Source organism: Littorina saxatilis, linkage group LG3 (assembly GCF_037325665.1).
Source record: "Littorina saxatilis isolate snail1 linkage group LG3, US_GU_Lsax_2.0, whole genome shotgun sequence".
NCBI classification, from domain to species: Eukaryota; Metazoa; Mollusca; class Gastropoda; order Littorinimorpha; family Littorinidae; genus Littorina; species Littorina saxatilis.
The window spans coordinates 41845692-41868184 of record NC_090247.1 but is presented as its reverse complement, the minus strand read 5'-3'; the positions used below and the strand labels follow the sequence as shown (position 1 = coordinate 41868184).

The 22493-nt window shown below is 46.0% G+C and overlaps 3 protein-coding genes and 1 non-coding gene across 4 annotated transcripts in view; 3 read left to right on the top strand and 1 right to left on the bottom strand.

Moving 5' to 3' along the window:
* Positions 1 to 877: 877 nt before the first annotated feature.
* Positions 878 to 7565, bottom strand: LOC138962403 (akirin-2-like). Its single transcript, XM_070334207.1, has 4 exons — positions 7133 to 7565; positions 6357 to 6677; positions 5717 to 5788; positions 878 to 5379 (listed from the first exon to the last, which is right to left on the bottom strand). The coding sequence occupies exons 1-4, from the start codon at positions 7311 to 7313 to the stop codon at positions 5369 to 5371; spliced, it is 585 nt and encodes a 194-aa protein (XP_070190308.1). The 5' UTR covers positions 7314 to 7565; the 3' UTR covers positions 878 to 5368.
* Positions 7566 to 7753: 188 nt separating this feature from the next.
* Positions 7754 to 22493, top strand: part of LOC138962401 (E3 ubiquitin-protein ligase SHPRH-like) — a 48087-nt gene continuing 33347 nt past the window's right edge. Inside the window, exons 1-6 of the mRNA XM_070334205.1 lie at positions 7754 to 7845; positions 8453 to 9282; positions 9723 to 9900; positions 10260 to 10460; positions 20449 to 20524; positions 22169 to 22325. Of these exons, the coding sequence (XP_070190306.1) occupies positions 8461 to 9282; positions 9723 to 9900; positions 10260 to 10460; positions 20449 to 20524; positions 22169 to 22325 (1434 nt within the window). The 5' untranslated portion in view covers positions 7754 to 7845; positions 8453 to 8460. The remainder of the gene's footprint in view (positions 7846 to 8452; positions 9283 to 9722; positions 9901 to 10259; positions 10461 to 20448; positions 20525 to 22168; positions 22326 to 22493) is intronic.
* On the top strand, positions 11578 to 11696 carry LOC138963346 (5S ribosomal RNA). The gene has a single exon (XR_011454810.1). It is a non-coding gene; the product is annotated as a 5S ribosomal RNA (ribosomal RNA).
* Positions 13162 to 20261, top strand: LOC138962402 (uncharacterized). The gene is made up of 2 exons (XM_070334206.1): positions 13162 to 16279; positions 18866 to 20261. The coding sequence occupies exons 1-2, from the start codon at positions 15609 to 15611 to the stop codon at positions 19200 to 19202; spliced, it is 1008 nt and encodes a 335-aa protein (XP_070190307.1). The 5' UTR covers positions 13162 to 15608; the 3' UTR covers positions 19203 to 20261.

The following is a 22493-nucleotide window of genomic DNA, read 5'->3' as shown; positions in this document are numbered from 1 at the left end:
CTGAGTGACGCAGACCTTCCAGCACGACCAGCCCAGCCAGCCAGCGCAACATCCTCAGCGCTGAGACTGCCGTCATCAGGGCTGCCCCAACACTGATCACCTACAGAGCCCAGTAGTTTTATCATTTTAACAAGTCACTGAGAGTGGGAAAGACATTGAAGCGACAGCCTGTATATATGACTCATCCCACCAAAGTCAGGACTTTTATTGTAAATTCTAAATTATTATCATGCGCTCTCCCGCATCCGTTGCGAAGATGACCAACAGTGGTCCCAGCAACGTAAAAGATCCAGATCCTGTCAACATTGATTTTAAAAATCTGTTTATATTACCGGTATGTTGCATGTCAGTGAACAGACTTATGCAGCCGGATATTGCAACTTTTGAACTGGTTACAAATGATTGAACCATGCACACAGACAGTAGCCTTTATAATTTTTGGACAATATTTCTGTGAATTTCATTTGATTTTGTTCAAGCCACCTGTATTTCTCACAGTGAGGTTTGTCCTTGACCATATCATATTAAATGTTGGACAGCAAAAAAAGACCCACCCCAACATTATTGCTTGTCGACACACATTATTTGAAATCAACAGCCTGGTAGTGACATTGTCACTCCCCACTCCACGTTGCAGGACACAAAACAAATTCGTAAAGGCCATGATAGATCTGTTTATCAGCATCATTGCAAATATGTGCATTCCTGCCTTTATTTTTATTCCAAGTATATACATACAAAACAGGCCTGGTGTTTGTTTCTTTCTTCTGTTATAGCATTTGTCAGGCCTTGTGTGTGCTTAAGTTGTTGTTTTGCTATTTGTCAGAAACAATTATATTTCACACACTGAACATCAACCATAGTCAACACCACCATGCATCCTCATTGAAAACTTTATTCATCTTTGTTAATGGTAGCAATTCAAACCATAAAATCTGGTACACAAAATAAAAGTAACATACTTGCTTGAAATGATCAAAACTAAGTCATCTTACAAATTACAATGTAACCTTTCAGTAACACTGTACTATTCTGTTGACGTAATGCCAATGTACCACAAATGCATCTGACCCAAAAGATGCTCCTGTAGCGCCACAGAAAACAAGCATGTCTGGAACCTCAAGTAAGGTACCACCAGTAAAAACTTTCACAAATTAAAAGCTGCAGATCAGGTATATGTAGCAGAAATGCATGACACTTGACAGTACTGTGCAATTTGGTTATCAAAATCACTTCAGTGTTGTTCCCAGACTCAGATGACATTACTGAATAGGTCAGTGTCACCTGACAACACTTGAATTGGGAAATACATAGAAACCAAATATTAATAATTCCATTGAGAATATAAAGGCAATAATTGTTCGATATCCTGAATCTACAATTTGATCAGCACCTTTACTTCACCTGTGTTCTAACTTTGGAAAAACATGATGTAATAAGCTCTTATCTTTTCCCTTAAATTTTCCCAATCCCTTGTTTTAGAGAACCAGCACTAGAATATCAAAAGTGAAACAAGTTTCTTTATAAAACAATTCAGTTGATCAGACTGCACCCGCACACAACAGGCCATGGAACAAAATGATATCAAAACTAAATGAGTACACTTCATACTTCTGTTTTTATAACCAACTCTTGCTTTGTCTTCACTGACAATACTTTATTACCACTAGCTTTGAATTATCTGTAAAAATAAAAATAAAAAAACAAATTCCAACCAAACTGATGACACCAACAGTAACACATGATCTAAAGGGAAGATCCCCCTGTGAAAAAAATTCAAATTCATTGACTAAATTCATCAAAGTACATACTAATGGAGTGCCACAATCATTTAAATAATTCTTTCATCCATCACCCATTGAGTGATTACCCAGTTCTATGAATGACACATGCAACATTCTTTCATGCCCCAGTATACAGGCACACTGGACCTGTAGCAGGGTGATAAAATCAGAAGCCCAGTATACAAAAAAATGTTTTACGTTGTATTCATAATCACAATCAATAATTGTTATATAGAATAGTTCAGTTGGCGGTCAAAGGAAGTACAGCATCTTGTATATGAGTGTATCGTCCCCTGCATTTATGTCACCTCATAGCAGTGCTCAAGCTAACTGTTTATTCCAGTTGAACCTGTAACAACTTGTTACTATTGTGTATGTTTCCAAAGCAGAAAAAAAATCAAGGCACAAAGCTTGCATCTCAAATCACAGGTCGACCAAGGTCTTGAAGTTGCAAACCTCACTAACATATTACAACCATCATAATATTATGTGACAAAACTCCTAAAACTTGAAAACAATAACACATTACGACAGAGAAAATTATTTTGAAATGTATGCAGAGCAAGGTCGTGGCAATATGTGAATACATTTGTTATTACGATTGTGCATTTTACTGTCGAAACTAAAACAGCGGATATGGTCCTGGTCAGCTTGAAGCTGAGGTCTCTCCTATCAGTATCCGCTGTTGTGCGTTTGAAAAGATAGGGCTAATAATCTTGTACAGAATTCTGTACAGCGAAGGCGGCCTGTAATTCGACCTACACTGGCTGTATGACCTTGACAACTTCATTCAACGCCAGACTTTTGCGCTGATAACTTCTGGTTTGCTCTCTCAGGGCTGTGCAAACTTTATTTTCAAGAGGGATCAAGGGGAAAAAATAAACACCTCTGCAGAGATTCGAACCCAGGACCTTGAGATTTCGTAAGCGAAGTCCAACAACTAGGCTACTCGCCAGTTGTGGAAAAGGACAACAAAATTATGATTTTATTATATGTTATTCTTGAAGCAGCATGTTGGAAATGTAATTAGAGATGTCGCAGTATCACATGGCGGAATGTCACATCGTGAAGAATGACGGCGTCAACATAGGCTTCAATTTCATGTTCAAAACATATTTGAGACAGTGACAAAAGGTCAGGTGTCATGTCTACTGTCCCGAATGACACACGATTGCTGACATTTCACCATTGCCAAAAGAATAAACATATAAGAAATAGGTAGAACATGAATGTGAAAACTGACTTTGATTGTTGATCAGTATGTTCTATACCACTAACAAATAATCTACTTACGCATAGCTGTTTGGCAAATGTATGTTGCATGGGACACACTGACATGAAAGTGGAAGATGTTTTCCCTCTAGAGAAACTACATATCAAGTTACAATTTTTGTGCTCTTCCATTCCAGTTGGCAATCAATTGTTAACGCATGTTATTAGAAAAAATAGAACGAAAACAGATTAGATAGAATGAAAAATGTACTGGTGATGTCATTTGGGACATACTGACATGAAAACGTCACCTTTTGTCATTGTCTCTTTTGCAAAAACAAAAGAAAGCGAATTGTTAATTTGTTGAACTGGTGAATTAGCCTAGTGGGTAGGACATCGGCACCGTGATTTTGAGGTTGTAGGTTCAATTCTCTGCCGAGGAGGTTTTTTTCCCCCCTTGATCCCTCTTGAAAACCAAGTTTGCTTAGCCGAGAGAGAGCAAACCGGAAGTTATCAGCGCAAAAGTCAGGCGTTGAATGAAGCCTTTGCTGTACAGAATGCTGTACATGATTTTCAGTCCTATTTTTCAAACACCTAGCCCCGGATAGTCATAGAGAGACCACAGCTTATATCCAACATGTTCACAACAACTGCAAAGAGTTGGATCCACCTCCGACAGTATCAACTTTTCCAGTGAACAGAAGCATCAGAGTTAGTGTTCCGCACTACTGGGAGCAGTTCTACAGACATGCTACTGAAGACTTGAGTTGTTGAGTGCTTCATTGCTTGCTGTACTGTATTTGTTAGAATGTAACATTCTCTTGTATTATCAATACACATCAGCCTGAAACAATATGCTTGTTCCATCTTGCAAACCAGCCACAATGAGTAGTCTTCTGCCCACACAGCCTAAGATTTTATTCAAAGCTTTAATGCACACACGGCAATCTGGAAGACCATTATTCCCCTTACTTGTAATAGCATATCTTCTGCGCATGTATCTTTTCAGTGCTGGAAGTACTATAACTGCAACGTTTGAAGCCAAATAACTTCGCAAACCCATGAATCAACAACAGTTATTGAGAATGCAAGTGGCAGCTTAACTTTTAGTTTTGAGAACTGCTCAGAAAGCATGATTTCAACACAGTTAAGTTGAATTCCATTCTCTATCCACATCAAAGGAAAAATACCTAACAAAAAAGGCAATCAGATTGCTCCCAACGTTCTACAATAAGATTCTGCATTAAAAATATTACCGCACTGCCTTCACTTTACAAAAAGCTTAATTGAACGTTTTAAAATCGCTAAAGAAAAAACACTCCTCGTGATGGTCTTCCCACCAGGCGGGTTCCCACCTCTAACCTTGGATAGAAGCAGCTCCCTGAAGCGCATTCACTCACTTCACTCAAAATTACCATTCTTGTGGCGTTTTCCAGCAAATTGTGCAGTGTGCGTCTAGACTAAGGTACAGTGGATTCCCGTAATTCCCCAGAATCTCCAACCTAAACGGTCAGATCAATAGTATCCCTTTAAATTCGCACACAAAGAATAAATACTTGAACACTGCTTTTCAGTAATATTATACTAAATACATACAATCCAGAGTCACCCATGACAGATAGCAACCAAAACCAACTTTATTGACCTCCAAAGTTAGTGTCACATCAACAAATGTTTCGCCTTTCATGACTTAGAAACAGCACACTTACTGGCATTATTAATAGTAAGCTCGGTCAGTCACAGAAAACAATCCTCCGGAGATGGGATTATATACATGAAACCAAAACATAAGAGTACACTTCCTTTTTACTTACAAATCTTACGGTTAAACTTAACTCCTAGCAAAAGCAGTGTCTGCCAGGCAAATGCGCAGCCAGGGGGAAAAAACCCACATCAAAAACCTCAGATATAGGCAATAGGATCCTCGACCGAGGAGCAAATTTGTTTTTGTTTTTTTAGTCTTAATACAACAGTCTTCTCATCAAAATATTCAAATTCGATCATGCACACATCAGACACATGTATAGCTCCCGCATAATACACACACGCTTTTTGTCCGATACACAGCACAAATCTTTCAGTCTGCTCGATATTCTTTTATCATAACACAGGCACCACTTGTCTGTTGCTTTCACCTTCACTCGTTCTGTTTCAATAAAAGTTTACACTGTTTTGTTTCTCCTCCTTGTGAATGTTCACTGGCAAAGCATGCACTGGGGAAGAGGAATCTGAAGTTAGCACACATTCACATGTAAACTGAAACTTCTGAAAAGACGAATAGTTGAATGTTTCCTCATGAAGAGCCCCAAAAGTGTGTTATTCCAGGCATTTCTGATGTATCACAAGTAGGTGCTTCCTGGGTGTGTAGTCTTTTAGGACACATCTAAAAACAAAAAAACACAACTCATAAGTAAACAAGATCTTTGTTTAAATTAAAAAAACAAATTTCAAACACGATTTTCCAAAACATTACAATTTACATAAAAGATAAAGGCAAACACAAAATTATGACCACTCAAAAATGCAGCTCTCGTGAGAACGACGTTAATAGAAACAGTATGCTAGTTGCTACAGATGATCTTTATCTGGAATCAAATGTTCTTACAATTAAATGTTGACTCCATAACTAAAAATCATAATTAATGTTTGTCAGTGTCAATACAAACATTGACAGCCCATCATAGACTGCATAGATCTCTACAAGAAAAAGTGAAGCTTACAGCTCATTTCCGCATTTCCAAACCGCCTCGTCAGTTGATCATGATTGAACTTCAGGAAGGCTTCATATTGTTCTGTAATGATAAACAATCAGAATGTAACCAGGTTTCTCAATAGCTTCGTTTTCGGCCGATTTATGTGGAGCACGTGATTTGCACAAAACATATTGGCGGTCTTGAAGTGTCGTCTGCGCAATGACCGCGGCGGCTTTCTTGACCGCCAAGGACGACCACGCACGTTGTGAGACGTCATTCGTTAGACCTCAATAGCAGCACTAGCATCAATTTAAGTAGAGTAGTCACACAAATCATAAATTTATCCTTTTCACTACATGTACAATGAGTGCGACACAGAGCTTTGCTGAACATGCAAACAAACTACCCAAACAATCTCAGTAATGTTTCAAATGAAACAGATATCCAAATTAAATTAAAGGCCATGAGCTAACTAACCATTCACAACTTTTGATACATTGCTGTGTTCCAAATCTTTAATCATTTGAATTTCGACATTCAATCAGAAGGCACAACACCTCCCAATGCCAGAAACTATGTTACTCTTATCTTCATTCTTTGAATAAAAAAGGTAACACTTATATGAGCATACTTTCTCTAGTCACAGGGCACTAAAATCATTCATTACCTGCTAGCTTGCAGTTGAGTACTTTGTCATACTGTTCCTTTACTTCCTCCTCACGATCCCGCACCATGCGTTCACAGATGAGGCTGACTTGTCGGAATGTGAACAGTGGTACATCCTTCTTGGCGGAAGGCATGGAGCTGAAGAGGTTGGAGAGAGACTGCGTCATCTGTGGAGAGTGTTCTGGGGAGCCGGAACAAGAGGGACCTTCATCTGCTTTTTCAGGCGTTGCTATCAGCGATGCTGAAAAATGTGATGGGTAGTGTAACTGTCGCCGCCTCTGCATTCTCTTCATTTCCTGGGCTAGGCTGGCAGCAATTTGTTCTGGAACAAAGGTCGAGAACCACAACAATGCAAAATCAAAGGGAAAATTATCATGCCAATCATTCACACTTGCACAGTATCATTTGCTGCAATTAAATTAAAAACTGAAAGGTCTACAATACATGTAAAACTACTGGTGAGCAGCTTACCAACGGACTGGCATACTATTTGTGCCCGCTCTGGACACCGATTTACTTGATTTGTCCAATAGATTACCAAAGTGTCACTCCACCCACTTTTTAATTTTAAAGTTACTCGCGAAAACATTAGCCTATTTACCAAGAATGAACTTATGAAGGTACCTCAGAGAGGTATCCCTAAATTGCCTAATGTAAGAAACCTTTAGTCCGGTTTGACTGTTAAACAAGTTCAGTACCCATCAAAAGAAGTTACACGTTTGCTTTATGAAACTGGACAGACTTCTCTGTAGTGTAATAAAAAGACAACCATTTTACCTGACGTTAATCTTTGTGCCACTCCTGAAAATGGCGATGAAGCACTGCGGTGAAACTTTGCTGGAGGACTTGATGGTGTTAGAGTCATCGGCATACATCTTCTTCGTTTTCCACCGCTATGCGACGGGCTGTGTACTGGGTCGAACTCCAAACTTCTTTTCAAAGTCCCTGCGCAAGCCATATTCCAGCAAAGGAACACAGACTGTCCGGTAAGAAGAAAGGTCTGAAAACTCTGCAAAAATCACCGTGATGAAAAGATATCTCACTCTTGTGATAGAAAAGTCTTTGGACTTCAACAGAAAAAGCCTAACTTCAACGTAGACGTGATGAACACAGAGGATGGCTTGGCTTTTAACAGTTTATTTCAACCGACGCTATCAAGATGGCAGTTAGTTTTGGGGTTGTTCAAAAACTGGCATCGGATCGGTGATCAAAACAAAACAAGCTTGCGCTTTGTGTCCAGCTGCAAAATTTCCAAAGAAAGAAATGATTCATATACCCCATATCTTTAAGTCGTCATTTCTAAATTCTGAAATGATTAACGCACTTCAATTTAAAAGTAAATGAAAATATTTTTGTCTTGCATTACGTCGATGCAACTTCCGGTGTAAACACGGGACGCCGAGTGCGATTTGTTCAAGGCGTCTATCAGTCTTTATTGTCTGTTCTTTTCTGTCTTGCATTGTGCTGTGAGTGAGCTCGGGTTTGCAAAGGTAATCTGAAATGTTTAACTTACAGAAATGTTTACGATAATAACTGTTGCAGCATCAACGTTCTCATAAAGTATTGCGAAGAAGTAAAACCAAAAGATGAACAACTGAATGAAAACAGTTGGTTACCAATGTTGGCCCATGAATTGATGAAGACGTAGATCTATAAGTTGGTCGGGTACCGAAAACGAAGAAGTGTGTGGACATTCCATGTTCCAATGTACGCACAATTTGTTTAGTTTCTGATTGAGTTTCATCGCCATTGTGCTTACACAATGTATTCTTAACAGGAGGTCCACAAAGGCAGTACGTGTAACTTTAACTTGAGAAGATCTCTTTTCCAGTGCAAGTATTTGCTCCAAGAAATCTTGTAATTGAACACGGCACTGTTTTTTTGTGTGTGTTATGGATGAGATGTAATTTTGAGAGTTCAGTGACCACACAAACAATAAACCTATCATCTATGGGACTGATGTAATCTGCTAAAATCCTGTCACGACAACTATAAGTATAACACTCCTGCTTCTTCTAATTAAGTACCCATTCTTTCCACTAATTTAGGAGAGTTCAGATTTTTTAGTTAACTTCACAAATCATTTTGATTCTCCAGGTGCAGCGATGGGGCGAAAAAAGACAGCTCCCACGCAGATGGGAGATGAACAGAGGCAGCAGAGGCAGTGGAACATGCTGGATGGTGCTGCAGGTACAGATCACCAGCCTGAAGCAGCAGGCCCTCTTCCTCGATCCCTTGTTATCATCAGCGATGACGACCCAGCGTTGGAGCGGGAAAGGATGGCAGCAGAGCAGGAGATGGAATGGGAGGAGCGCAAAGAGTCAAGTTTGGGCGGAGATGTGGGTCAGCATTCCTCAGCCCATCCTCCCTTACTAAAAAAGTTTCTAACGCCCACAGAGGGACCAGATAGAGAGGAGTCAGCTTCCTTGAAGGCTGCAGCCACAGTTCCAGAGGAAACTCGGCGGTTCTTCAGGCTTGAAAGAGTGAAGAAAGAACTGAATGAACTGGTGGGTGATGCAGACATCATTGTGCCAGCCTTTGGCAAGAATCATCTACGCACAGAACAGGTCAAATGTGAGTGGCATTGGGAGGTGGGAAGATTCACGGTGAAGCTGGTTGACCGCGTTGACGGTCATGTCAGCACACGCTGCCTGTCTCACTTTCAAGAGTGCTGGCTGTACCTCACTGTCTCTGATAGAAGCAAAGATTTTGTCTACTTTGAGGTGTATGATGAGTGTACTGAAAAACAGAGCAAGAAGAAGATTGCAGAAGAGAGGAAGAGGAATCGTCCTCGGATGCACCGGTTGGGCAAACCACAGGAGCTCATTGAGGATCACCTCGGACTGTTCTGGAGGATCAGCATGGATGTTGACGACCCATGGAGCCTCCTGGAGAGGCTCAGCAGACGTGGCCAGAAAAAGTTCCATGTAAGATTCCAAAAGAAAGGCTTATTTGTTGAAGAAAGACACATTTCAGTCAGTAAATAACGCAAAAATGCTCCCTAGGTTGTCATCTTAACAACTGGTTTAATAATTTATGTCACTTGTTAGAATGCATCATTTGGTGGGAGATCGTGTTAGTTGTTTTGGGGAAACTCTGCTTTGTTTTAAATATAACACTTTTTTTGTGCATCATTTTTAAATTAGCGGAAAAAGCCAACCGGAAAGCACAAAATATGCTCACATGAAATTGTGCATGTGCGCAATAACTAGTGTTTTAACTGTTCATGAATATCGTTTCTTTAAATGTGTTTGTTCTGTCAGCCGCTAGACATTTTTTTGTTCTCCCAAAGATTCAAAAACCAGTTCCACAGGTTTTTTTTTTTTTTTTTAAACTCTGTAAAGTGTAATGCGTTTATAATTTACAGCTGGAGTTTGGAGATGTTGACATCACACGAAATCAAGTGGAGATCACCCTGTATGGTCGAAAAGATTCACTGGAGGTGCTTCGTCATCCAAGTCAGAAATTCTTTGTGAAAGATTCAAATCTGATACTGCAGGAGCTTATGAAAACTTTCTACAATCTGGGACCACCAGATTACAATAGTGAGAGATTATTTCTCCATCTTCTTTGAGGAATGATTCTTGTTTATAATGTGTGAACTTGAAGTTTCTTGATGTATTTATATATTTCTTCATCTGTCTCACAGATGTCCACCAATTAAAAACATTTGTGCTGTAAATAGCCTTCATGGAAGCTGTTTCGTGTGATCCCTGGAAGACTTTTATATGACTGGAGCATTTTAAAGCAAACAATAACAGTCATGCCTGGAGGGGAAGGACAATTTGTTGGTGGATTTCTATATCAATGTACAAAAAACATACTGATAAGTCAAGTGGACTGTCAACATTTACTTATTATAAATACTACATTTTGTTTCAATATATATCACTTGTATTTGCAGCTGAAACGACAAGGACTTATCATGACTTCCACGAGCTGTTTGAGGATATTAAAGAAGTGCAACAGTCACAGCAGATCATGCTTGATATCAATGTCCAGCACTCCAGCTTGAAGCCTCGGCTGCGACCCTATCAAGAGGACGCTGTGCTGTGGATGTTGAAGCGAGAACGCTATTGTGAGGAGGACACAAAGAATTGTGCAGGTAACAAGGAGAGAGTTCCTGAAACAGTAATTTTGAATTTGGTAATGCTGGAAGAATGAAATACAAGTCTAGCATAATGCTGCAGGTTAAAGAATAAATGAAATATCCACATACGCACAAACTTGCAGTCAATATAACACTTACCTCGACAGTACTATTCTTGCACATTATCTATTATAGGCCGAAAAAATTGGACAAAACGCTGAGTGGGTACAATTATCTCCCATAACCATGCGCCACCGTGGATCCCAAGCACTGTCCGAGTGCTTCCCCCTTACAGGATGTAGGTGGCGCGTCCTCTTTCTTTTTTCGCGCGTGTCAGACCGGCTGTGTTTCTGCTACGCTCCCGGATTATTTTGGACTAAGAGGCTTCTTTTCTGTGTGGACTATCACCTGTTGGATTATTGTGTGTTATTCCACTTCTGGCTTGAGGCTACGTTGTGTTTCCTTCAACTTGTGCCTCCGTTTTTGTGTGGCGGACTCGGCGTGCCTCCCGTCCTACTTCGTGGTGACCGGTCGTCTGCTTCTCGTTTCGCCGCATTCACTTGAGTATTGACCTAAATTTTCTTTGAATTTTGTTAATTCTCGGTCTTTAAGGGTACGTACAGGGCGAGGTAGGATGTCTCGTCCTGTTTTGGGCTCTGGTTCTACGGAACCAGAGTCTGCCGGGGGCAACCCTTCTCCGGGCGCCCAGCGTTATGTTTTACGCACGGAGAAGGGGATCTTTCGGCGCTCCGACTCTCCCTCCCCAAACGCTTTGCGTTTGCGGCGAGGGAGGGCGGAGAAAGCCTGTTTGAGCAAGCTCAATGCGAGCTTGCTCAAACAGGCTGGGCTTGAGCCTGGGACTTCGGGCGGGGCTGCGCCGTCGAAGGTTCGGGGAAGGTCGAGGGGAAAGAAAAAGCTTCTTTCTCCTTCTCCTTCAGTGGAACAGGCTTCCCCCCCTTCGACGCCGTTGTCCGGCCCTCAGTCTCAGGCTTCAGCTCCTCCCGGTTTCAAGCCTGGGGGGAAGGTTTCCTTCTCCTCCCTGGCTCGAATCCGGGGGCAGGTCGATTCCCAACCCTCTTTGGGGGTTGGTGAATCCGATCTAGGGGCTACTGGAGAGACTCAGGTTTTGACAGCCAACGGCCATCCCACGTTGTAAACACCGGTTCTCGTCCGACCACCGAAGTTAAGCAACGTCGGGCCCGGTTAGTACTTGGATGGGTGACCGCCTGGGAACACCGGGTGCAGTTGGCATTAAAATCTTCCTTTTCCGGTGCCTCTCCTGTGCCCTCCTCGGTTTCCACCGCTGTGGAAGCCAGGAGGGACACGGGTCCTCCTCTGAACTCCCTCGCTGGGTCGTCTGCTGCTGTTTCGACAGTAGTTTCGGCCTCCTGGGGGGGGAGATCGGAGGAGATGACGGGGTCTCTGAATTCCCTCCCCGCTGGGGTTGGGATGCGAATTGACCCCGTTCAGGGCGGTCCTGTGGGGGCAGGGGTTTCAGGCTTCGTGCCTACGACCACTGCTACTACGGTTCCCTCTGACGTCCGTGTGACTGGTGGCTGTCCCTCTTGTTAAGACGCTCCGGCCGACTAGTTACTGGACGTGGAGGTGTTCGACAGAACGTGGTACTTCTGTCGAATGGTCAGGGCGACGGGAACATTGTTTCTGTTGCTCAGACCGACACCTCCGACCGGACCGTCTTGACCCCACGCCATTCCTTAGCGTCTGGTGTTCGGGTGACGGATGGTCCGGACCAAGGGTCCGGAACGTTCCAGGCTTACGGGTCGGGATCGAACCGGACCCACGGGTCCCGACTGGACTTGACCTCCGGGTTTGGTCCGGACGGGACCCATGGTACGGGACCGTACCGGACCTTAGGGTCCGGTACGGGACAGTACCTCTGGCCCTTGCCGGACCCCCGGACCTACGGGTCAGGATGGTACGGTACGGGACCAGTGGTTCGGTCGGGACCGGACCACCCGACCACCTCTGTTGGTCTGGGTGGTCTGGCACCGAACCGGAACACACCGGACCACCGGACCTACGGGTCCGGATGGTACGGTACCGGACCAGTGGTCCGGTCGGGGCCGGACCACTCGACCACCTCTGTTGGTCCGGGTGGTCTGGCACCGAACCGGACCATGCCGGACCTACGGGTCCGGATGGTACGGTATGTCCACGTCCGACCGAGCCACCCGAACACTTCTGTGGGTACGGATGGTTCGGTACCGAACGGGACCTCCGGATGCTACGGGACCGGACCGAACCTACGGGTTCGGATGGTCCGGTACCGGACCAGTGGTCCGGTCCGAACCGGACCACCCGACCACCTCTGTTGGTCCGGATGGTCTGTCACCGAACCGGACCATACCGGACCACCGGACCTACGGGTCCGGATGGTACGGTAGGTCCACGTCCGGACCGAACCACCCGAACACTTCTGTGGGTACGGATGGTTCGGTGCTGTACGGGACCTCCGGATGGTACGGGACCGGACCACAGGACCGGAACATCGGACCACCCTATCGGATCGGTCCGGACCACCCGACCACCTCTGTTGGTCCGGATGGTCTGGCACCGAACCGGACCTACGGGTCCGGATGGTACGGTATGTCCACGTCCGGACCGAGCCACCCGAACACTTCTGTGGGTACGGGTGGTTCGGTGCCGAACGGGACCTCCGGATGGTACGGGACCGAACCGGACCTACGGGTCTGGATGGTCCGGTGCTGGACCGGTGGTCCGGTCCGGACCGGACCACCCGACCACCTCTGTTGGTCCGGATGGTCTGGCACCGGACCACCGGACTTACGGGTCCGGATGGTGCGGTGTGTCCACGTCCGGACCGAACCACCCGAACACTTCTGTGGGTACGGATGGTTCGGTGCCGAACGGGACCTCCGGATGGTACGGGACCGGACCGGAACACCGGACCGGAACACCGGACCACCCTACCGGACCGGTCCGGACCACCCGACCACCTCTGTTGGTCCGGATGGTCTGGCACCGAACCGGACCTACGGGTCCGGATGGTACGGTACGTCCACGCCCGGACCGAGCCACCCGAACACTTCTGTGCGTACGGATGGTTCGGTGCCGAACAGGACCTCCGGATGGTACCGGACCTACGGGTCCGGACCTACGGGTCCGGATGGCCCGGTGCCGGACCACCCGACCACCTCTGTTGGTCTGGATGGTCTGGCACCGAACCGGACCATACCGGACCACGGGTCCGGATGGTACGGTATGTCCACGTCCGGACCTAACCACCCGAACACTTCTGTGGGTACGATGGTTCGGTGCCGAACGGGACCTCCGGATGGTCCGGCACCGGACCGGAACACCGGACCACCCTACCGGACCGGATCGGCACCCCCGACCGGACCGGACCATTTCTTTTCTGATCAGACCCGATGGGTTCCTGTTCAGTCTATAAATGGCGGGGGTTCGTTGGCTGGGCTGACCCAACAGTCGCAGGGTTGTTGTTTTTCTCCCCCTTCGGCTGCTGGAGACGTTTCGTCTTTGGGGCAGGGGTCTTCGCGGCCTCTTGCTTCTGTGGGCGTTTCTTCACAGCCTGCTTCATCGCTTTCGGCTCTTCCCCCTCAAGCTCCCTACACTCCTGCTTTTGAGGAGTTGTCGGGAAGTGAAGAGGAGAGTGAGTCGGAGGACGATAGGGAGGAGGATCAGGGTCGCCCTGAGGTTAACACTGATCCTCTACCCTTGCCGGTTTCTGATGGAACTTCCGAAGCTATGCTTCGTACTTTCCAACAGTACATGACAGACATCACGCGGCGTCTTGACGTCACGGATGCCTCTCTTAAGCGTCTGTCGTCTAGTGTTGACACACAGGACCTGGACCCGGGGTCTGAGGACGAGAGGCAGGAGGCTCGTCCTCGCACAGCTAGAAGGACGTTTGAACAGTTTCAGGACGTCCTTCCCTGAGACGCCCTCTCGTCCTTTGAGTCCGCTTCGGCCCGGGCGCGGGAGGCTCACGCCGCGTCTGCCGGCGGCTCGTTTTATGAACGATCCGTCCGCCGGCAATTCGCGTTCCACCCTAGTCTTAGTGCCACGGTGGAAGCGGCAGCACATCGCCTGAGGAGTACAGATTCACGTGCTAACGCGACCTATGTTCCTCGGGAGGACGCGGGTTCAGTGCCATGCTTTCCTTCGGGAGGCGCACCTCCACTGTTTCCTCGTGTCCAATCTGTTTCGTCCCTCCCTTTTCCCTTTGACTCTCGAACTCTCCCTTTCCAGACTTCGAGTGTTTAGGGTGGGGCTGACGGTGATGTGTTCGTTGGGGAGGTGCCTTCGGTCAAGAAGGTGGAACTGAGCTCTGCTTCGTTCCACAATCTTGAGGCCACCGTTTCTTCCACAGTCGAGGCCCAATCACAGGCCTTGACATGGATGAGCACGCTGTCCACACTGTTGGACCCTCCCGATCGGGCAGAGTCCGATTCCACTCGGGTCCTTGACACGGTTCGAGTGGATCGGGCTTTGCATGCCGTGCGATCGTGCGTGACGTCTGCGGCAGAATTGGCCATTGGAACACGGGTCCACTTTATTGGCCCTGTTCCGTGATCATTTTCTGCCTACTTCTATAGTGCCTCCGGATATGAGGAAGAGTCTGAGGAACACGTTTCCTCAGCCTTCTTCCCTCTTTCATCCGGACACTGTTCGTTCTGTGGTGGAGTCCACACGCCAGAGGAACACTGATTCTCTGATGGTTGGCCTCGCTGCTTCGGCGACGGCGGCGGGGAGTAAGAGAAGTGCTACAGTTACCTCCAGCTCCCAGCCTCAGAAGAAGAAGAAGAAGCCAGTTTCACTGCCTCCTTCTTCCTCCTCTTAGGCGCCTGTTGCGTTCCCAAGCAAGACGAAGGGTGCTCAGACAGGTAAGGGGAAGCAGCACCACCAGGGGGGGTGGTCGCAAGCCTGCGCCTGCCCGCCAGCAGAATTTTCAGTGAGTCCCGGCCCTACGTTGACGCCCCCTCAAGTTGCCCCTCTTTCGTCCGTCGGTTCCCTTTTTCGGGCCCGCGGCATGTGGGGCAGACTGGTCTCCAACCAGTTTTTCTTGAGGGTGGTGTGGTCGGGGTTTTCTCTACCGCTGTCGTCACAACCTCCATTGTCCGCTCTAACCTGGACGTTCCCCCCTCCTCGAGACCCTGCCAGATGGCAGGCTCTTCAGGACGAGGTGAACTCGTTGGTCGAGAAGAAGGCGGTCTACCCCCTTTCTCAGCCTTCTCCGGGGTTCTGCTCCCGCCTGTTCACCGTCCCCAAAAAGGACGGCCGGTTCAGGCCGGTGTTGGACCTCTCCACCTTGAACTTGTACCTTCACAGGTGCAAGTTCAAGATGGAAACCCCTTCGTCGGTCCGGTTGGCCATCCGGCCAAACGATTGGGCCATGTCTGGGACCTCCAGGATGCTTACTTCCACATCCTGGTGGCCCCGGGGTACCGACATCTGCTCCGGTTCGTTTGGGAGGGCACAGTGTTCGAGTTTCGGGCCCTCCCATTCGGCCTGTCCTTGGCCCCTCTGATTTTCAACGGGGACAACAACACCACATGCTTAGCTTACCTTCGCCACCAGGGGGGCACCAATTCTCGGTCCCTCTCCCTGTTGGCGGAGGAGATTCTGCTCTGGTGCCAGACCAATCAGGTCCGGATGTCAGTCCAGTTCGTTCCGGGGAAACTGAACGCCCTGGCCGACATTCTCAGTCGGGGCGATCAGGTTCTCTCCACAGAATGGACCATCGCTCACAACGTTCTACAGCGTCTGTGGGCAAGGTGGGACCGTCCTCTGATCGATCGGTTCGCAACTCGATTCAGCGCTCGGCTTCCCAGGTCACGCCTGTTTCAGGCCGCACACTCAGTTTCCCGAAACTGTCCCTGCTGCCAGCGAGCGCTGATAAGCGCAGCGACAGCCCAAGCCAGAGTTCTAAAATTACCACAGCGTGGGAAATTGATAACAGCGGTTGTGTGGCACAGGCATATCACAGCTGGGAAAACGTGTACTTTTTGTTTGTTACCTTTACTTATCGTCTCGTTTGTGTGGCTATTGCAAAACGGACATCAGCTGAGAGAGGACATTCTGACCTACACATCGATGTCAAACACGATGTGAATAGTTTTCATGAGTCTGCACCACAGAGAGTTTGAATAAAGAGGAAAAATCAGGGCTGAGTCGTGTGTTTGATTGTGTGCGTGAGACATGCAACATTTAAACAACAATAGAGATCGAACTATAGTTCTCACAACAAGGAAACATACATGCTGACAAAGTTTAGCATGCCTTGAATAAGAACAACTGACCTGTATTTAGGCATCCTGATGGGGGGTAGTTGTAGCGGGGCTCAGAAATAGGTCACTGACACGTTACTAGCTAGCCGAGGGGTGAAAGGTATAACGGTACCCTGTGACCGATGCCAGACATTCGCACAGCTAATTGAGGTGGAGGGGGGGGGGGAGGGGGCTTGAGTAGCGTGAGTCAGCTTAAATGGAATTTGTAGACTGCTCGGCCAAGATAAGATACCCCCAGGGAGATGTTCACACCATGCAGTTAGAATAAAGGATACACTTGCTTCAACTCTCAACTTCAGTTCCGCGGATTATATTTACTGAGTTGTTCATGGATTGTAGACTGTTCAAAACAGCATGTGAGAAGATTTACTTTAATTTTTGTGTAGTGTTGAATATCAAGGTATGCCAGTGTAGTTTTATTCGTTCATTTCGTTGTTGATTTTAATCAACAAACGGTTTGTTCTGGTCTGTGCTAGCTATTACTTCTTTTGTTTTGGAGACCAACCTTTATTGAAATAAAGAAGGAATCAAAGAAGGAAAGAAAAAGAAGAAAAACTTGACAGTTAATATGTTTTTCACGTGTGTGCTAATAGTGTGAGAAAGTTACAAGCGTGAGCGTGACACGTACGATATAACGGATAGCAATGGAAGATCGTCTACATACAAGAGATTTACACGAAGAGAGACTACATCGTATCTGCAGAATATGTGGCTGTAGAGCGAGAAAACGGTACGACGACCCTTGCAAAGCAATAAAGTGCAGAAACTACATTCAAGAAATTAACCAGTGCTATGGACAGAAAATTAAAGAAGGTCAAGATCTGAAGCACTCCAAAACAATGTGTAAAAGCTGCTTCAATCGGATGGGAAGAATGCAGTCTACAGACGACCACACTTTGCATGCACAGGCAGATGACATCAGCGAAAGGTTCCAGACACTAAATGAACTGTACTCCCAAATCCACAGAAATGTATCTCACAAGCAACCCTACTGGACTGTCAACACCTTGCAAAGCATCGCTAAAAACATCAACGGCTACATGACATTCTTTCGGCTCAACTTCCCCAGCAAAACTATTCCCAAAATTCACATCTTGGAGTGTCACTGTATTGACTTCATGAGGGATTGGGGCTTTGGTCTTGCTTTGCACGGCGAACAGGGAGGAGAAGAAACACACGCCACAGTAAACATTTTAAAAAGCAGAACATACGGACTGCAAACGGAGGAGGCAAAGCTCAGGTTAATAATGACCGAGCATATGACCCTCGTGTCACCTACACTCCACTCTGTGATACCAGCTGTACAGAAGAGGAAAACAACATAAACTGCATTACTACGTACTGTCGTCCTGTTATTTGTCATACCATAAAAGTGGTTTTGGCATGAATTACAAAGTGTGTTTGACATTAATGTTCAGTCTTTTTGCTTCATGAACTCAATAATCTGTGTAATATCAACAAACGTGCTATTGTGACAACTGTGTCGATCTGACATGAGTGGAACTCTGTTATCCCTGCACTGTAATCTGTGGGCTAAGCGAGTGCCTGTGGAATACCGTTATACCTTCCTCCCCTCGGCAAGCTAATAGTGTGTCAGTGACCTATTTCTGAGCCCCCCTACAACTACCCCCCATCAGGATGCCTAAATACAGGTCAGTTGTTCTTATTCAAGGCATGCTAAACTTTGTCAGCATGTATGTTACCTTGTTGTGAGAACTATAGTTCGATCTCTATTGTTGTTTAAATGTTGCATGTCTCACGCACACAATCAAACACACGACTCAGCCCTGATTTTTCCTCTTTATTCAAACTCTCTGTGGTGCAGACTCTTGAAAACCATTCACATCGTGTTTGACATCGATGTGTAGGTCAGAATGTCCTCTCTCAGCTGGTGTCCGTTCTGCAATAGCCACACAAACGAGACGATAAGTAAAGGTAGCAAACAAAAAGTACACGTTTTCCCAGCTGTGATATGCCTGTGCCACACAACCGCTGTTATCGCTTTCTCACCCTGTGGTAATTTTAGAACTCCGGCCTGGGCTGTCGCTGCGCTTATCAGCGCTCGCTGGCAGCAGGGAAAGTTTCGGGAAACTGAGTGTAGGCAGGCAGGCTGAAAGAAACAGCCGTGAGGTACGTCAGCCCCTTTCGAGACATGAATGCGTTCCACTTGGACGCATTCACTCTCTTGTGGAGGCTCCTCGATGCTTACGCCTATCCCCCGACATCTCTGATTCCGAGGGTGCTGGCAAAATATCTGCAGGAACGACCAAGACTGATTTTGGTCGCGCCTTACTGGCCAACAGCTCCGTGGTTTCCAGATCTTCGCGGTCTCACCCACGTAGACCCTCTACCTCTGGATCTGGACGGGGGAGGTCTGCTCCAGCCTCGATCATGCCTCCCTCATCCACGTCCAGAGAGTCTGTGCTTGACCGCATGGCTCTTGTGCGCTCCAAACTGCTTGCACTAGGATTGCACAAGAGTTCAGTAGAGTTTTCCTTGAACGCTAAGAGGCGATCAACTAATCAGCTCTACGACTTACGCTGGAGAGCTTGGGCCACCTTCGCCTTGTCCAAGGGGATAAAGCCGCTTTATCCCTCAACACAGGACTTGGCCAACTTCCGGGTGGAAGTGTATCAAAAGAAGAGTCTTTCTTCTAAGACTCTTCTTGGATACAGATCTGCCATCGCTTCCACGATTGCGGCCGCTACTGGTCGCAGATCTGAACACTTGATCAGGTCCTCCCTCATCGCTAATGTCCTTTCGGGTATTAGCAATGCAGCGGTGTCTAAACCTCGGGTTTCATTTCTCAAGGGGGATGTCTTTCTGGTCCTCAAACTCCTGCGTAGCAATGAGTTTGAACCCCTGGCAGGCATCAGTATCAAGTTGCTGATTTTTAAGACTAATTGTTCCTCATCGCTTTAGCCACTTGCCGTAGACTCAGTGGTATTCAAGCTTTGAGTGGCCTGGACTTTGACATTGAGTTCACCACACAGCAGTGGTTGCCAGCATGGTCACGTCAGTCTAAGATATGTTTCTTGGGTATATTTTCTTTTACGGTAGTACTGTTCGAAAATTGCCTGGGTATCTTAATCCTTGGATTTAAGTGATTTTGATTAAGGAGTTTAATACTCTACATATCACCCTCACACCACTCTGGTATTCTGTGCAAGAATAGTACTGTCGAGGTAAGTGTTATATTGACTGTAAGGCTTCTTTTTAAGCCTACTGTCTATATGATACTTACCGAGACAGTACTATTAGAGTTTCCCTCCCGCCTCCCCTCTTGATATGTTATGGGCTTTTTGAGGGTCTGCAGCTCATAAAGAAAGAGGACGCGCCACCTACATCCTGTAAGGGGGAAGCACTCGGACAGTGCTTGGGATCCACGGTGGCGCATGGTTATGGGAGATAATTGTACCCACTCAGCGTTTTGTCCAATTTTTTCGGCCTATAATAGATAATGTGCAAGAATAGTACTGTCTCGGTAAGTATCATATAGACAGTAGGCTTAAAAAGAAGCCTTACATTTTGACACACACACAAGTAAACATGTATATAAACACAATCATACTACTCTGTGACTCTTTCTTTAAACTGTACTTTAGGAGGTATTCATAAATCAAGCCTTTTCAACCGTTATTTGGGATTGAACTTAATTGGGGCAGCTTTGCACTGAGCAGTACTGAATCAGTGAATGCTGTTTGTTGGTGCAGATGACCTTCACACCATGTACACCTCAGTGACAACAGGATGTCTAAAGACCCTCTACTACAACAGATACGGTGGAAGGTAGGTGGTCATTTAGAGGTAGAACTATGCTAAGAACTTTTTTGTTATGTTTAGTGCTTTTTTGTCTATGATGTTTCTCTTTTGATTTCTGGTTTTCGAGTTGTGCCTTGTGCACGAGTCTGTTTTTGAGTCACTTGAGAAAAAGTGACTCTATGTAATCGGTCAGTGTTAGTCTGTCCGGCCGTCCGTAGACACCACCTTAACGTTGGACTTTTCTCGGAAACTATCAAAGCGATCGGGCTCATATTTTGTTTAGTCGTGACCTCCAATGACCTCTACACTTTAACGATGGTTTCGTTGACCTTTGACCTTTTTCAAGGTCACAGGTCAGCGTCAAAGGAAAAATTAGACATTTTATATCTTTGACAAAGTTCATCGGATGTGATTGAAACTTTGTAGGATTATTCTTTACATCAAAGTATTTACATCTGTAGCCTTTTACGAACGTTATCAGAAAAACAAGGGAGATAACTAGCCTTTTCTGTTCGGCAACACACAACTTAACGTTGGGCTTTTCTCGGAAACTATAAAAGTGACCGGGCTCAAATTTTATGTGAACGTGACTCATTGTGTTGTGAATAGCAATTTCTTCCTGTCCATCTGATGCCTCATATAATATTCAGAACTGCGAAAGTGACTCGATCGAGCGTTTGCTCTTCTTGTTCAACTTGAATACAGACAGGCAGAATTGCCTAATGGTTCAGACATCGACCCCAGGAAGGTAGGAAGGTTCAGGGTTCAAATCTAAGCCGTACCTGGTGGGTTGAGGGTGTAGATTTTTCCGATCTCCCAGGGAAATTTATGTGCAGACCTACAATAACGCCCTATCCCCCTTCATGTGTACACCCAGGCACAAGACCAAGTACGCACATTAACAACTGCATGGTCATGCAAAAACTAGAGTGTATGTGGGAGTTGCAGCCCATGAAGTTGATGAACACAGAAGAACTTGAATACATCTATATCTATATACGGCTTGTGTCTGTCTGTCTGTCTGTCTGTGTGTTCGCCATGCACGGCCAAAGTTCTCGATGGATCTGCTTCAAATTTGGTGGGCATATTCAGGTAGACCCCGGACACAATCTGGTCGATGAAAATTTTCAACACGTGCTCTCAGCGCACAGTGCTGAACCGATTTTGGTTTTTCTGTACATCCATTCCCAGTAACTCTTCCTTATCTTCTCAAGTGTTTTGCGCGTTTATCTCCCTTCCTTCGTACGGTGCGCCGGCAAAGCCGGCGTACACCTGGCAAAGCCGGGTATTCGGCTCTACTTCTTCCCCGCGAAGCGGGTATTCATCTAGTAGAATATATGGGGCTTAGTTCTCTCTGAGTGTAAAATACTGAAATGTATATATATGAAAATAACAGATTTTGGTGACACAAAGATCCTGCAAAACATAGGTTATCTCCCTTCTATGGTAGATTAATAGCCTGTGCTGAAGCATGGTTAGTACATGTACATTGTATCCATCTGTACTCATCATGGAAACTTTAGCCACCAAACCAATTTTGAAAGACAGCATTTTCAGAAAAACAAGATCAGCTGTTCAGCTACAGAGGTGCGTCTCTTGTTCTTATTTGAAAATAAAACCCACCTTATTTTGAAGATCAGGCTCTTACTCACTGCTCCTTTTCTCCGACAGCTTGCTAGCAGAAAAGCCTGAAAGAATCATCAGTCCACCTGGAGGCATCCTGGCTGACGAGATGGGCCTGGGGAAGACAGTAGAAGTGCTGTGTTGCATGTTGCTGCATCCTCGTACCAATGTGCCTCTCCCTGAACGACTGCCCACCCTCATTGAAGTATGTTGACTGAAGTTTTTGTGTGTGTTGTGTGTGTGTTTTGTTTTCAGAATTTTAACTCTGCAATATGTAAGGACTAAAATGAACAGGCCAGTCCACCACACACAAACAGATGTTTCTCAAAGCCGCTTTTCCTTTTTTGTGTGTGTGTGGGGGGATGGGGGGGGG